The 12,002-nt window shown below is 37.1% G+C and overlaps 1 protein-coding gene across 2 annotated transcripts in view; it reads right to left on the reverse strand.

Annotated features, from left to right (window-relative positions):
- Positions 1 to 12,002, reverse strand: part of LOC141565426 (quinone oxidoreductase-like protein 2) — a 44,792-nt gene that overhangs the window by 4,320 nt on the left and 28,470 nt on the right. For both annotated transcript variants that reach the window (XM_074308453.1, XM_074308452.1), the window contains 7 exons: positions 11,880 to 11,976; positions 9,603 to 9,661; positions 9,024 to 9,089; positions 7,439 to 7,548; positions 6,850 to 6,931; positions 4,020 to 4,201; positions 1,694 to 1,922 (listed from right to left, as the gene is read on the reverse strand). In XM_074308453.1, coding sequence (XP_074164554.1) covers positions 1,694 to 1,922; positions 4,020 to 4,201; positions 6,850 to 6,931; positions 7,439 to 7,548; positions 9,024 to 9,089; positions 9,603 to 9,661; positions 11,880 to 11,976 — 825 coding nt within the window. The remainder of the gene's footprint in view (positions 1 to 1,693; positions 1,923 to 4,019; positions 4,202 to 6,849; positions 6,932 to 7,438; positions 7,549 to 9,023; positions 9,090 to 9,602; positions 9,662 to 11,879; positions 11,977 to 12,002) is intronic.

Here is a 12,002-nt window from a genome sequence, read left to right on the forward strand (position 1 = left end):
TAGATATCAATATATGAATAAAATATAAAAATAATATAGTAACAGAAGAAAAATAACTCTCCAAAAACATCGTACATCTCTACATCCAGTTGCTCCATTTCAGCCTGGCAACAGTCCCAGGAGATAGAGATTAGAGGTATAGGTAATCCCATCTTATCTATGGGGAAACTGAGGCTCAGATAAGTTAAATAATTCACCTACAGTCAGACAAGATATAAATGAGTGCCAGCAGAATAGGAAAAGGAAAAGAAACCTATTTTGACACGTTGTTCTATCCTGATCTCCTTATTTTTTTTCTGCCAACAGGCAACCAAAAAATTGTGGAAGATAAAATCTTCTTCGTTGACAGGTCCCCAAAAGAAATAGATAAAGGCACTTCTCCACAGGAGAGGAAAAAAAGGAAGAAATCTGGCTCCCTGGGAAACACGTGGGCAGGGAAGCTCACTCAACCAGCTTGGGGAGCCCAGATGAGTTCCATTTGAATAATTCCCTACTGGTAACACACAATTTTAACTTGTAGTCACCAGAAGAGTTTTAGGCGGTTTTAAATAATGCCAGCCAAGTATTCAAAAAAATAAATGCTCTATAGCATATGCAGAACAGATTCACATTTGCAAGTTTATTAGAGATGTATGCACATAGTTACACTTTGGAGGAAGCTTAACGCAACATAAATGGGACTGTGGGGGACTGAAAAAAGGAAGTTAACTGCTAACAAAATTAATTTCAGTGACTAATCGAATTATATCATCCCAAGATACCCACCATGATTTAGCATTCATTTCATAGGATCCCAATTTATGCCATCTAGCAGAACTTTTTAAATGTCTTTTTTTTAAATCAAAGGTCAAAAATCCCTTTGCCTCTGGGGGAACAGACCACTGATAAGAATTTAAGGTCTGTGCAAGTAGGAATTGTTTCATTCTTGATATTTTGGTCCCCAGACTAGCTTAGTGCATAGGAAACAATGCTGGTCAATTGATTTCAAGAAATGATCTCAGTGTTTGCTTTTCAGGTTATTTGTCAAACAGCACAGTCTCAGCAGTAGTACCAGAGAGGAAGGCAGCCAGGGAGAATAGGAAATTTGCTGGGCAAGGGGACTGAAATCAAATTCTGCTTAGATATTTAGTACTTACATGATCTTGGACTGATAACTTGATGGGTATTGACTTCAGCTCCTTCACTGATAAAATGAAGGATTGGACTACAGGCCTCTGAAGTCCTTGATAACCCTAAATCTATAATTCTACATGGTAAATGTTTTCTGAAACAGAGTTATTTTACTCCTGTTTCATGGCCCAGGAAGACAGAGAGAAATTTCTAGGCTAGTATTAATCTATCCTTCAGATCTTAGTTACCTCCTCATACTCCGGGGTACTCATGCCTAGGTACCGAGGGGCTTTGGAGAACATTAGGATCCTCGGAATACTGGCAACAATTCTACCCTCTAGCAGTTTACGGGGTATCATTTGTTAAGACTGAGTTCTTTTTTTCCTTCCATATTAAAGGGAAGAGAGAGACACACACAGAGAGAGACAGAGAGAGAAAAATAAAGAGACAGAGACAAAGAGAAGAGAATTTAGACTTTTACTGAAAGCACAACACCCAATGGCACAATAGAGAAATGACTTTCTGACCATTTGGCCATTCCCGGGAGGAATCCCCATCTGCCCTTCCTTTAGTAGCATCTCACCTCCTCCAGTTTAAAGACTCCTCCAATGTGGGGTCTGATGGATCCTTCCTTACAGTATTGAAGAATTGAGGACATGCACCTTGAGAAGACAGGGAAATTCTCTTTCTGATATCGGGTCCAGTACACGCCCATGGCCGACACATTCTTCAGCAGGAGGAGATTGGATGGGATAGACAGAATTGATCCTCCTGTAAAGCCTATCACCACCATCCTGCCCTCCCAGGCCAGGCTAAGGGTGGGGAAAGACAACAAATAATGTTCTAACACAAAAAAAGCAAAACCCCTCTTTCCGACTTCTAGAAATCCCAGTAAACCACAATAATTTGTTGTTCAGTTCTTTCAGTCCTGTTCAGCATTTTGTGCTCCTATTAGGGTTTTGAGGGTAAAGATTCTAGGGTAGTCTTGCCATTTCCATCTCCAGCTCATTTTACAGATGGGAAATGAGACAAACAGTTAAGTGACTTGTCCAGGGTCATACAACTAGCAAGTATTTAAGGCAGCATCTGAACTCAGATCTTCCAAGCATACCACTCTCTCCACTGACCTAATTGCTCTGGATCCCAGTAATAACTGATACTGATTTAGAATTTAAAGATTTACAAAAGGATTTCTGTACATTATTTGATTCAATCCTCACAACATTTATAAGTGAGGACTTAGAAAAGTGACTTAGAGCATGACACAGTTACAGGATTGGAACCCAGTCTTCCTGACTCCAAGATCAGCAGGACACAAAGAATAACTCTCACTTTCTTAAGCTGGTTTACCAAGTGTGTTTATTCAAATAAAAAGAAACCAGTATACTTGACATTAAGGATGAAGGACAAGTGAGTCTTTAGGTGGACAAAGTCTTTCTTTTCTCAATTCTCCTTGTTATAAATGCTTACCTATACAAATGTATCCCAAGTTAAAAAAAAAATCCAAAAAAGTCCAAACATAAAAAACTGAAGCTAGATTTGCTTTAAGAAAAAAAAAACTTGGCTTAACTTTAGGCCCAAAAGAAAATGGGATTTTTGATAATAAAGAATATTTTGTCTTTTTTCTTTCTTTTTTTTATTTTTTTCTTCAGAGACTAGAAGGGTAGTTTTATTCATTCATCATTTTTCAGTTATGTCCAACTCTCCCTGACCTGTTTGTTGTTTTCTTGAGTGGTTTGCCATTTTCTTCTCCAGATCATTTTATACATGAGAAAACTGAGGCAAGCAGGATTGAGTGATTTGCCCAGGGTCACACAGCTTGTAAGCGTCTGAAGCTGGATTTGAGCTCAGAAAGATTCATCTTCCTGACTGTAGGCTGGCCATTCTGTTCACTGTGCCACTTAGCTGCCCTGTGCTATCTATTAGATAACTGTTTATTGATTGAGTAATTGTTGGATCTTTTAAGCCATAGTTTCTGCAAGGACATTTTAGAATATTTTATTTCCTAAAAATAAATGTACAGGCAGCTAGATGACATAGTGGATAGAGCACAAGTCCTGAGGAGAGAAGAATCGGAGTTCAAATCCTGCCTCAGACACAACTTCCTAGCTGTGTGACTCTGGGCAAGTCATTTAACCTCAATTGCCTCAGCAAAAAGTAGATGATAGATAGATAGATAAATGAATTAATAAAAATAAATATAGAGGTAGGGGTAGCCATACTAGTCACTACCTCCTCTAAAGGATGGGTTTTATGAGTTTTTCCTACTAAGGGATACATCCTACAAGCTCAAATGTCTTAGATTTATGTATAATCAATATATCATTTACATCATTTGACAAACATCACTTTCTCAGCAAATTACTTCTATGTTGCAGTTCTACCTTTTTCAGGGAGGTGGCACAGTGAATAGAGCAATGATCCTGGAGTCCAAAGTTGAGTTCAAATAATACTAGCTGTGAACCTGGGCAAATCACTTAACTTCTTACTGCCTCAGTTTCCTCATCTATAAAATGAAGGTGATAATAATAGCATAATCCTTCTCACAAATGTTGTGAGGATAAGATGAGTTAATATTTTTAAAGCACTTTAAAACACTATATGATTATTTAGATAACTCTATTATATATATTAATATCTATTATGATGATGATTTGCATCTCTTGAGATTTTTCTTTTGAACCTCCCTTCTTACCCACCCATCTGCAACTCTGTGCCACAAATCCCCGAGCAGAAGACAAAGCAGAAAGTCAGAGCCAGAAGACGGTTACCAGCCACTGACAAGCCTTGAATTTAGAGCCATCACTCTAAGCCCTAACAAGGAGTGACCAGAAATTTAGCCCAGCCATTGACAAGCCTTGAGTTAGAGCTGCCATTCTAAGCCCCTCCAAAGGGTGACTTTACTGCACCTGCGGAGGGCAGTGAGGCAAACGTCACCTCCCACAGCATCGATGACCACGTTGACTCCCTGACCACCTGTTATCTTCTTCAGTTCCTCCTTCAGATCGCCCTGGCTATAGTTCACAGCAGCCTTTGCTCCCCTCTTTAATGCCAGTTGGCACTTCTCATCACTTCCAGCTGCTGCAATCACCTGTAGGAGGAAAATAGGAAACAAGGCTTAGAGATCACGCATTATAAAGATTGATTGGTGAGACTTGGCAGGTTTCATGAGAAAAAAAGAAGAATTTAGGGAGTGACGTGACTTAAGAGGAATATGATTGCAATTAGCTGAAGAGCTAGCAATTAAACTTATTTTCCTTGGTAACAGAAGGCAAAACTAAAAGCAATAGGTGGAAATTAAAAGGAGACAGGTTCAGGCTTGATGAAAAAACATCCTTAACATGTGGGACAGGCTTCCAGAGAAATAGGGAGTCCCCTTCTTGGGAATTCTTCAAACAAAACTGGGAGATCACTTGTTAGATATGGCATAGAGGGAATTCTTGATCGGCTATGATGGGCTAAAACAAATAAGGAATTCTTAGCTTTGGATCCAAAAATGATTGTTTTTGTTTTTTTTAATGACATCATCTCCACTCACCTCTAACTGAAACTCAGCATTTCTGTCAATTAAGAATTCTTTTTAACATTTTACCTTGAGAAGATAGTCTATAGTCTCTGTTAGAGAAATCTACAGTGTGTGAGGGTGGGGGAGGGTTAAGAGTCCTCCCTACTGAAGTCTTTTCTAACTCTGAGATTCTGTGATCTTGTAAGTTGGCTGCTGGCACTTAACCCAGTATAGGGCATTCAGCCTGGGACCAGGAAGACAAGAGTTCAAATTAAATCTCAGACACTTAGCAGCTATGTAATTCTGAGCGAGTCACTTACTCCTGTTGCCTCTGTTTCCTCATTTGTAAAATGATTCTTTATTATCTTTAGGATCAAATGCAAAAATCTCCATTTGCCTTTTAAAGTCTTTTACCACTTTATCCTTTACTATCTTACTGGATTTCTTCCATTTTACTCCTCTCCAGCACTCTGTGTGTGTGTTTTTTTTTTTTTGGTTTTTTGTTTTGTTTTGTTTTGTTTTTTGTTTTGTTTTTTGCTGGTTCTGACATTCCCCAACTCTAAGCATTTTCTCTGGCTATCCTTCAAACCTAGAAAGTTCTCCTTCCTCATCTCTCCCTTGTGACTTCTTTGGCTTCTTTCAAGACTCAGATTAAATGTGATTTTACCTTGTTTCTCTCCCTCTCTGGCTAATCTGTACCCTCTAAGATTACCTCCCATTTATACCATATTCATATTGTATATACATATACATTTATGCATTTCTCCCCATTAGAATGTGTGAGCTCTGTGAGAGCAGGAATCATGTTTTTGCCTTTTTTTGTATCTCTAGAGTTTAGCACAATGCCTACCATATGGTAAGAACTTTGAAAAATAATCTTAGCAAATGCTTATGGGATTATTGAATCCTACGTAGAAAACTACAAAAAAAAATTTATCTCATATTATAATTGATAATATCTGACATTTACTTAGTACTTTGAAGTTTCAAACTTTGAAGTTTGAAAGGCACTGCATGTACCTCATTTCATTTGAGTTTCATAACAAAGATCTAAGGCAGATATTACTACCCTCATTTTTAAATATGGAAATTAAAGGTGAAATATGTTCAGTAAGTGAGCCATGATCATGCATCTAGGAAGTTTGAGAGGCAGGTTTCAAAAGCCAGATACCCTTAATTTCTACTTCCACTATGAACATTTTAGTTAAGGTTTTTCACCTTAACAAATTAAAAGAAAAAAGAATATCTATTTGAGTAGCTCCTTCAGCATCCTAGATTTTATGCTATAAAAGAACAGTATCCCAAGTCAATACTATAGTAGCCAAAGAAGCAGTACAAAATGGTAGCCATAGATCTAATCTCAAAAACTCAACTGGTTCCCGATCTTTTTTAGGAATGATTATAAAATCCTATGTTTGGTCTTCAAAACCTTCCATAACCTGATCACAGACACACACACACATATCCTTCTTCCAATCACCTTTCCAATTCTTCTTATACCTCACTCATTCTTCTACCCAATGATATCTACCCCTTGAAAAATGGGCACTTCCCTGTCTCCCTCAGAGACCATCTTGTGTAGCTCTTATTTTACAAATGAGGAAACTGAGTCTCTGAGATTCACTGAATTATTTATCTGTGAAATAAAAGAGTTGGACTAAATGTCCTTTAAGGTCCTTTTTGGCTCCAATTCTGTGATCTTATGATTACTGTTTCTTATATCCTCCATAATGCCTTGCACTGAGTAAATATTCCATAAATAGCTGTTGATTCAGGGAGTATTATGGAGAAAGTAAACTTGGAGTTAGGAAAGTCCTGGGTTCAAATTCTGCTTCCCTTCTTCTTTATGTCTGCCTCCCTAGCTTCCTTCAAGTCCCCACTAAAATTCGTCTTGTAAAGAAAGACTTTTCCAAACCCCTTAATGATAATACTTTACCTCTGTAGATTATCCCCAGATTTTTTCTGTCTATATCTTATTTGTATATACTTGTTTGCATATTGTCCCCCCTCCCTCCATTAGATTGTGATTTCCCTGAGGACAAGGAATGTCTTTTGTCTTTCTGTCCTAGTGCTTAGAACACTGAGTAGTAGGCACTTCATATATTTATAGATTGACTTGAACTATGTATAAGGGATTCCTACTAAAATGAATCCCTTGACTTCTTTCTGAAAAGAAGTCTCAATTTGAAAGAAATACCCTGTATCAGGGGAAAACAGAATATAACAGCAGATACCTTGGCTTGGAGAATGTTTGATGCTATGTCTATCAAGGCAAGACCTGTGGCACCAGCTGCCGCAGTTACCAAAACAGTTTCCCTGTGTTGGAAAGGAAAAAAAAAGACCAATGTTATTCCAAGGCTCAAGCACCCAAAACTATGATTTTCCAGATTTTGAAACATTCTTGAGTCTCTTTCCCGTTCTTAAGGTAAGGTTATCCAGCCTTAAGATCTCTTCCACTTCTAACATTCTATGATTCCATCCTAGCAAATAAGAGTTTTCTTGGTTTGGGTTACCCTTAGACTTTTTCTCATCCTGTCAAATTTAAGGAAAGGGGGACGCTAGGAACACACAAGATGACCATACCTCTACCTTCTAATTTCTTATTCTTCAAAAGAGAAACAGGTCTATTGGGAGGGAAAAAAATAACATTGGCCTTGAACTTAGAAGACTAAAGTCTGAAACTCATTCCCTTTGCTCATAAGATTGGGCAAGTCCCTTAATGTCTTGAAAATGTTTTCTAATAGGAATAAAGTAAAAAACATCACTTGTCTCCCAAGATGGCGAAAGTACTTTCTGACCACAGAGACAGCTCAGAACACCTACCCAGGCTTTGTCTGTGCCCGCTGTTCCAGGGCTAAGATGGCAGTGCCATAACATACAGGAAGGACAGCGGCTTCTTGGTAGGAGATCCCATCTGGAATATGCCACAGTTTCTACAAGCAAAGAAATTAGAGTTTCTCATTTAGAGAGAGAGAGAATAGCAAAGATGAGAAGAAAACCTGAGTTCAAATAACACTTAATAGCTGTGTGACCATGGGACAGTCATAGAAATATCAATCAAGAGGAGGACAAGACCTCAAAAGCCATCTTGTGTAGCTCTCTCATTTTACAAATGGGGAAACTGAGCCTCTGAGGGTCACTGAATTATTTATCTGTGAAATAAAGGAGTTGGACTAAATGTCCTTTAAGTTCTTTTTTGGTTCTAATTCTGCCATCCTGTGATTAGTTTCTTGTATAACCCATAATGCCATGCATTTAGTAAATGTTCCATAAATAGCTGTTGATTCAGGAAGGAATTACAGTATTATGGAGAAAGTAAACTTGGCATTAGGCAAATCCTGGGTTCAAATTCTGCTTCCTGTCCTTATTGGCTGTGGGATTATGAGCAAGTCATCAAATCAGTGAACCCTTCTATATCTCACTTTCCTCATGAGTAAAATGGAGACAATATCACAGTACTCATAAAGTTATTGAGAGGATAAAATGAACTAAAACATGTAAAGAACTGTTATTATTGATTGATTGACTTAACAAAGAAACTCTGTAAAAATGTTCCTTTTAAGTAAAAAGCAAATGACTTTTGGTTTAGCCACATAAAAGCATGAAATTATAGTGATCTAGGCTAAAAAACTCAAATGCAATTTCAACTACAAATAAGATCTACATCACAGGAAATTAAATATAGTATATTCTGTGATTGACTTTAAGCCTACTTGATTTCATTTCTTTCATAAACTCTAATGTGGGAGAAAACCTATCACATTCAGATCAATTCACCAAACCAGTTTGCTACTGAAATGGACCAAATAATGATCGTTTGGACAAGAAATATGTCAGTGAACTGTATTTCTTTTGTTCATTGGCCAATTCTTCCAGATACAGCTTTATATAATGACTCTGCTTCTCCCCTTAGAAAATAATCATTGCCATCATCTCCATGAAAAAAATTAAAAGAAGGCACTTTACAAACAAAAAAAAAAAAAAAGGAATTAGACAAAAAACAAGATCTATTAGAAGATCTTCAGAGTCCCTCTCGCACATACCTAGTATGTGGTATGATGGGAAATATGGCAAATAAAGGGAAAGAATTTCATGATAGAAAAGAAGGGAAAAGAGAGAGGAAGAGAGGAAAGAGTGAGAATGGAGTGGAAGGGGGAAGGGAGTGGAAAAAAGAGAGGGAAGAGAAAGATGAGGAAAGGAAGGGTAAGAGAAGAAGAGAAAGAAAAGAAAGAGACAAAGAGGGAGTTAAGAAATAAAGAAGGAAGAAAAGGGAAAGAAGAACAAGGGCAGAGCAAAAGAGGGAAGAGGGATAGAGAGAAGAGGAAAGAAAAGGAGAAGGGAAGAAGGGAGGGGAAAAGTAAAAAGAGAGGAGAATTCATTCAGAATTCTTTTTGAGAAGTAAAGCTACCTTCTGATCAACAATGCATTGTTCAGCCATGGTACTAAAGTTATTCACACTAATAACACGATCTCCCTGTAAAGAAAAAAAAAAATACTAGTATCACAGTCAATTTCTGGTCTGAAAAACTCTTCTGTCTTTAACACTAAGAGAAATGGTGGAAATGAGATACAATAATTCAGACAGAGGTTATTTAACATACTTTCAAGTGACATATATTACAATGTTGGTATTATTATTGTCACACAACATATGGACTTAAGAACATTCTTCTCACTATTGAGAAACCAAAGTATTGCCTCTTCCTCATGTATAAATGGGATTAGAAGAGAAGACTTGGGTTTGAATCCTATCTGAAATATTAGCTGTATAAAGCCAGCATAACACTTGGATTCTGTGACTCATCTGTAAAATGAGGGTGTTGCATTCAATCCTTTCCAGTTCTAAATATATGCGTCTTTGATCCTCTTGGCTTCATTGACTGCTGGCAAAGGGATCTTTTAAAAAATCAGTAATCACACCAACACATTTCCCATGCACCCCATAACATGTACTGATCCCTTAAGTCTTTCAGATCTGCTGATTTACCTCTTTTACTGTGTTGACATTTGCGCCAATTTCCAATACCTGTCCAGCAAGCTCTAATCCTAAAAGGAAAATAAGATCATTTGTCTCATGCCATCGTTTCTTTATCAGCTTTCTAATTAGCATTATGGAGACAAAAAAGTGTATATATCACACTTCCTCATCGATATTCCTAATTTTGCACCATAGACCTCTCAGACAATCTAGTATATGAATCCATTCTCAGAATAAAGTTTTCAACTGCATTAAATAATATAATATTACAAAGGAAACCAATTATATTGAAATACATTTCTTGTGGATTGGGAGGGGGAAATAAGTTTAAGGACTCAAGGCTAAAAAAATTTTAGAACCATTGTTATTGAGAGAGAAGGAGGAAGGATAGGGCACCCAAAATCCATTACATCCTAAATATGTTGCAACTGATTTAAGTTTTTTGATACCCTCCTGGGTAACTTTACTCACAAAATCACAAATTTCAGAATTGAAAAATATCTCAGTGGTCATCTAATCCAGCCTGAAGAAGAATTCCTTCTAAAACTTCCTAACAGGGAATCATCCAATCTTTACTTGAACACTCCCAATGAGGAGAAATATTATCACTTGATACTGCCCATTCCATCCTGGGATACCACTGATTGTTAAGAAATTTTTCCTTTGGGGAAGCTAGTTGGTGCAGTAGATAGAGCACCAGCCCTGAAATCAGGAGGACCTGAGTTCAAATCTTGTCTCAGATACTTAACACTGCCTAGCTGTGTGACCCTGAACAAGAAAGAAAGAAAGAAAGAAAGAAAGAAAGAAAGAAAGAAAGAAAGAAAGAAAGAAAGAAAGAAAGAAAGAAAGAAAGAAAGAAAGAAAGAAAGAAAGAAAGAAAGAAAGAAAGAAAGAAAGAAAGAAAGAAAGAAAGAAAGAAAGAAAGAAAGAAAGAAAGAAAGAAAGAAAGAAAGAAAGAAAGAAAGAAAGAAAGAAAGAAAGAGAGAGAGAAAATAAATTAGTCCTTTAAATGTATCTCCTTGCAACACCACCTATTGCTCTTAGATTTGTCCACTGGGGCTATATGATTGTCCTTCAAGAACTTAAACTAATATGACCATATAAAGTCTTTGTAAAAATTTAAACTACCATCATTGGTTATCTTTTTATTTTAGTCTAATAACAACCTTTTGGGGTTTTGAATACATTTTTAACTGAGCAAATAGACTTAGAGTTTTGGAATAATAAGACCAAAGTCTAGGGCTTATATTAGCATTGAAAGCAGGATACAAATCCAAGTGTCTATTTATCCATTACTTCCTCTACCTTGTAGTCTACTTCTTTTAAGATTCATCTCAGGTACCATCTTCCACATGCCTTTCGAGATCTTTCCTCCTTCCACAGCTAATGCCTTTTTCCCAAACTACTTTGTACACTTTTGTACTCATCCATTTTATATTTATGATATATAGAGAGAGAATTCCTAGTTTCCTTTGAAGTTCAACTCAAGAACCACCTTCAATATAATCAAAACATCATAGATCTTGTACTAGAAAGGACCTAAGAAGCCATTGAGTACAATCTCCTCATTTTGCAAATGAGAAAACAGATCTAAGAAAACTCCATGACATGATCAGGATCACACAACCAGCAAGCATCAGACATGGGCTTCAAACCTGGATTCTCCAATCTTTCTACTCTATTTTATTGCTTTCCCGGGACTTTCCTAATGCTCCCCAATGGTTAGTGCTTCCTTCAAAACCAATTCTTATAGTTTTTTGTATTTTTACATGTAAAAATAATAATAGCTAGCATTTCTGTAGTGTCTTAAGATTTAAACTCAGCTCTTCTTAATTATAAGTTCAACACTATCCTCTGAGCAATCTAGTTTCCTTCATTATAAAATCCACCAAGGTTTTAGTGCTGTCGTAGCTAGCTAAGTGATCTTCAAATAACTAAATCCTTCGTTAACTACAACCTGATCTAGAGAGCTCTTCCAGGTTCTAGAAGTCTATGATTGTATTAGTCACAAATACAAGTATCTCCTCAAACTAGCAAACACTCTACTACTTCAAACAGTGGTTTTTCTCAGTGTAAAGTACCTCCTTTGAGAGTACACAATCTTCAGAACAGATGCCAAGCTAAGGATGCTTTATCATCATAACTGATCAAAAGTTAGGATTCTGGCTTCATATCAACACTACCTGAGATCTTCCTCTACCCATCGTGCAGCATTTCCCAACTGTGCTATCTCCCAAAAAGTCCCTGGAATCACCACAGTAACTCCAAAACTATTCTCTTACTCACCAGGTGTGAAGGGAAGTGATGGACTCTCTTGATATTGCCCCCGACAGGTCAAGATGTCTGCAAAGTTAACCCCACAGAAATGAACATCAACTCGGACCTGCAAAGAAAAAGCAAGACTAAACT

Source organism: Sminthopsis crassicaudata, chromosome 4 (assembly GCF_048593235.1).
Source record: "Sminthopsis crassicaudata isolate SCR6 chromosome 4, ASM4859323v1, whole genome shotgun sequence".
Taxonomy (NCBI): Eukaryota; Metazoa; Chordata; class Mammalia; order Dasyuromorphia; family Dasyuridae; genus Sminthopsis; species Sminthopsis crassicaudata.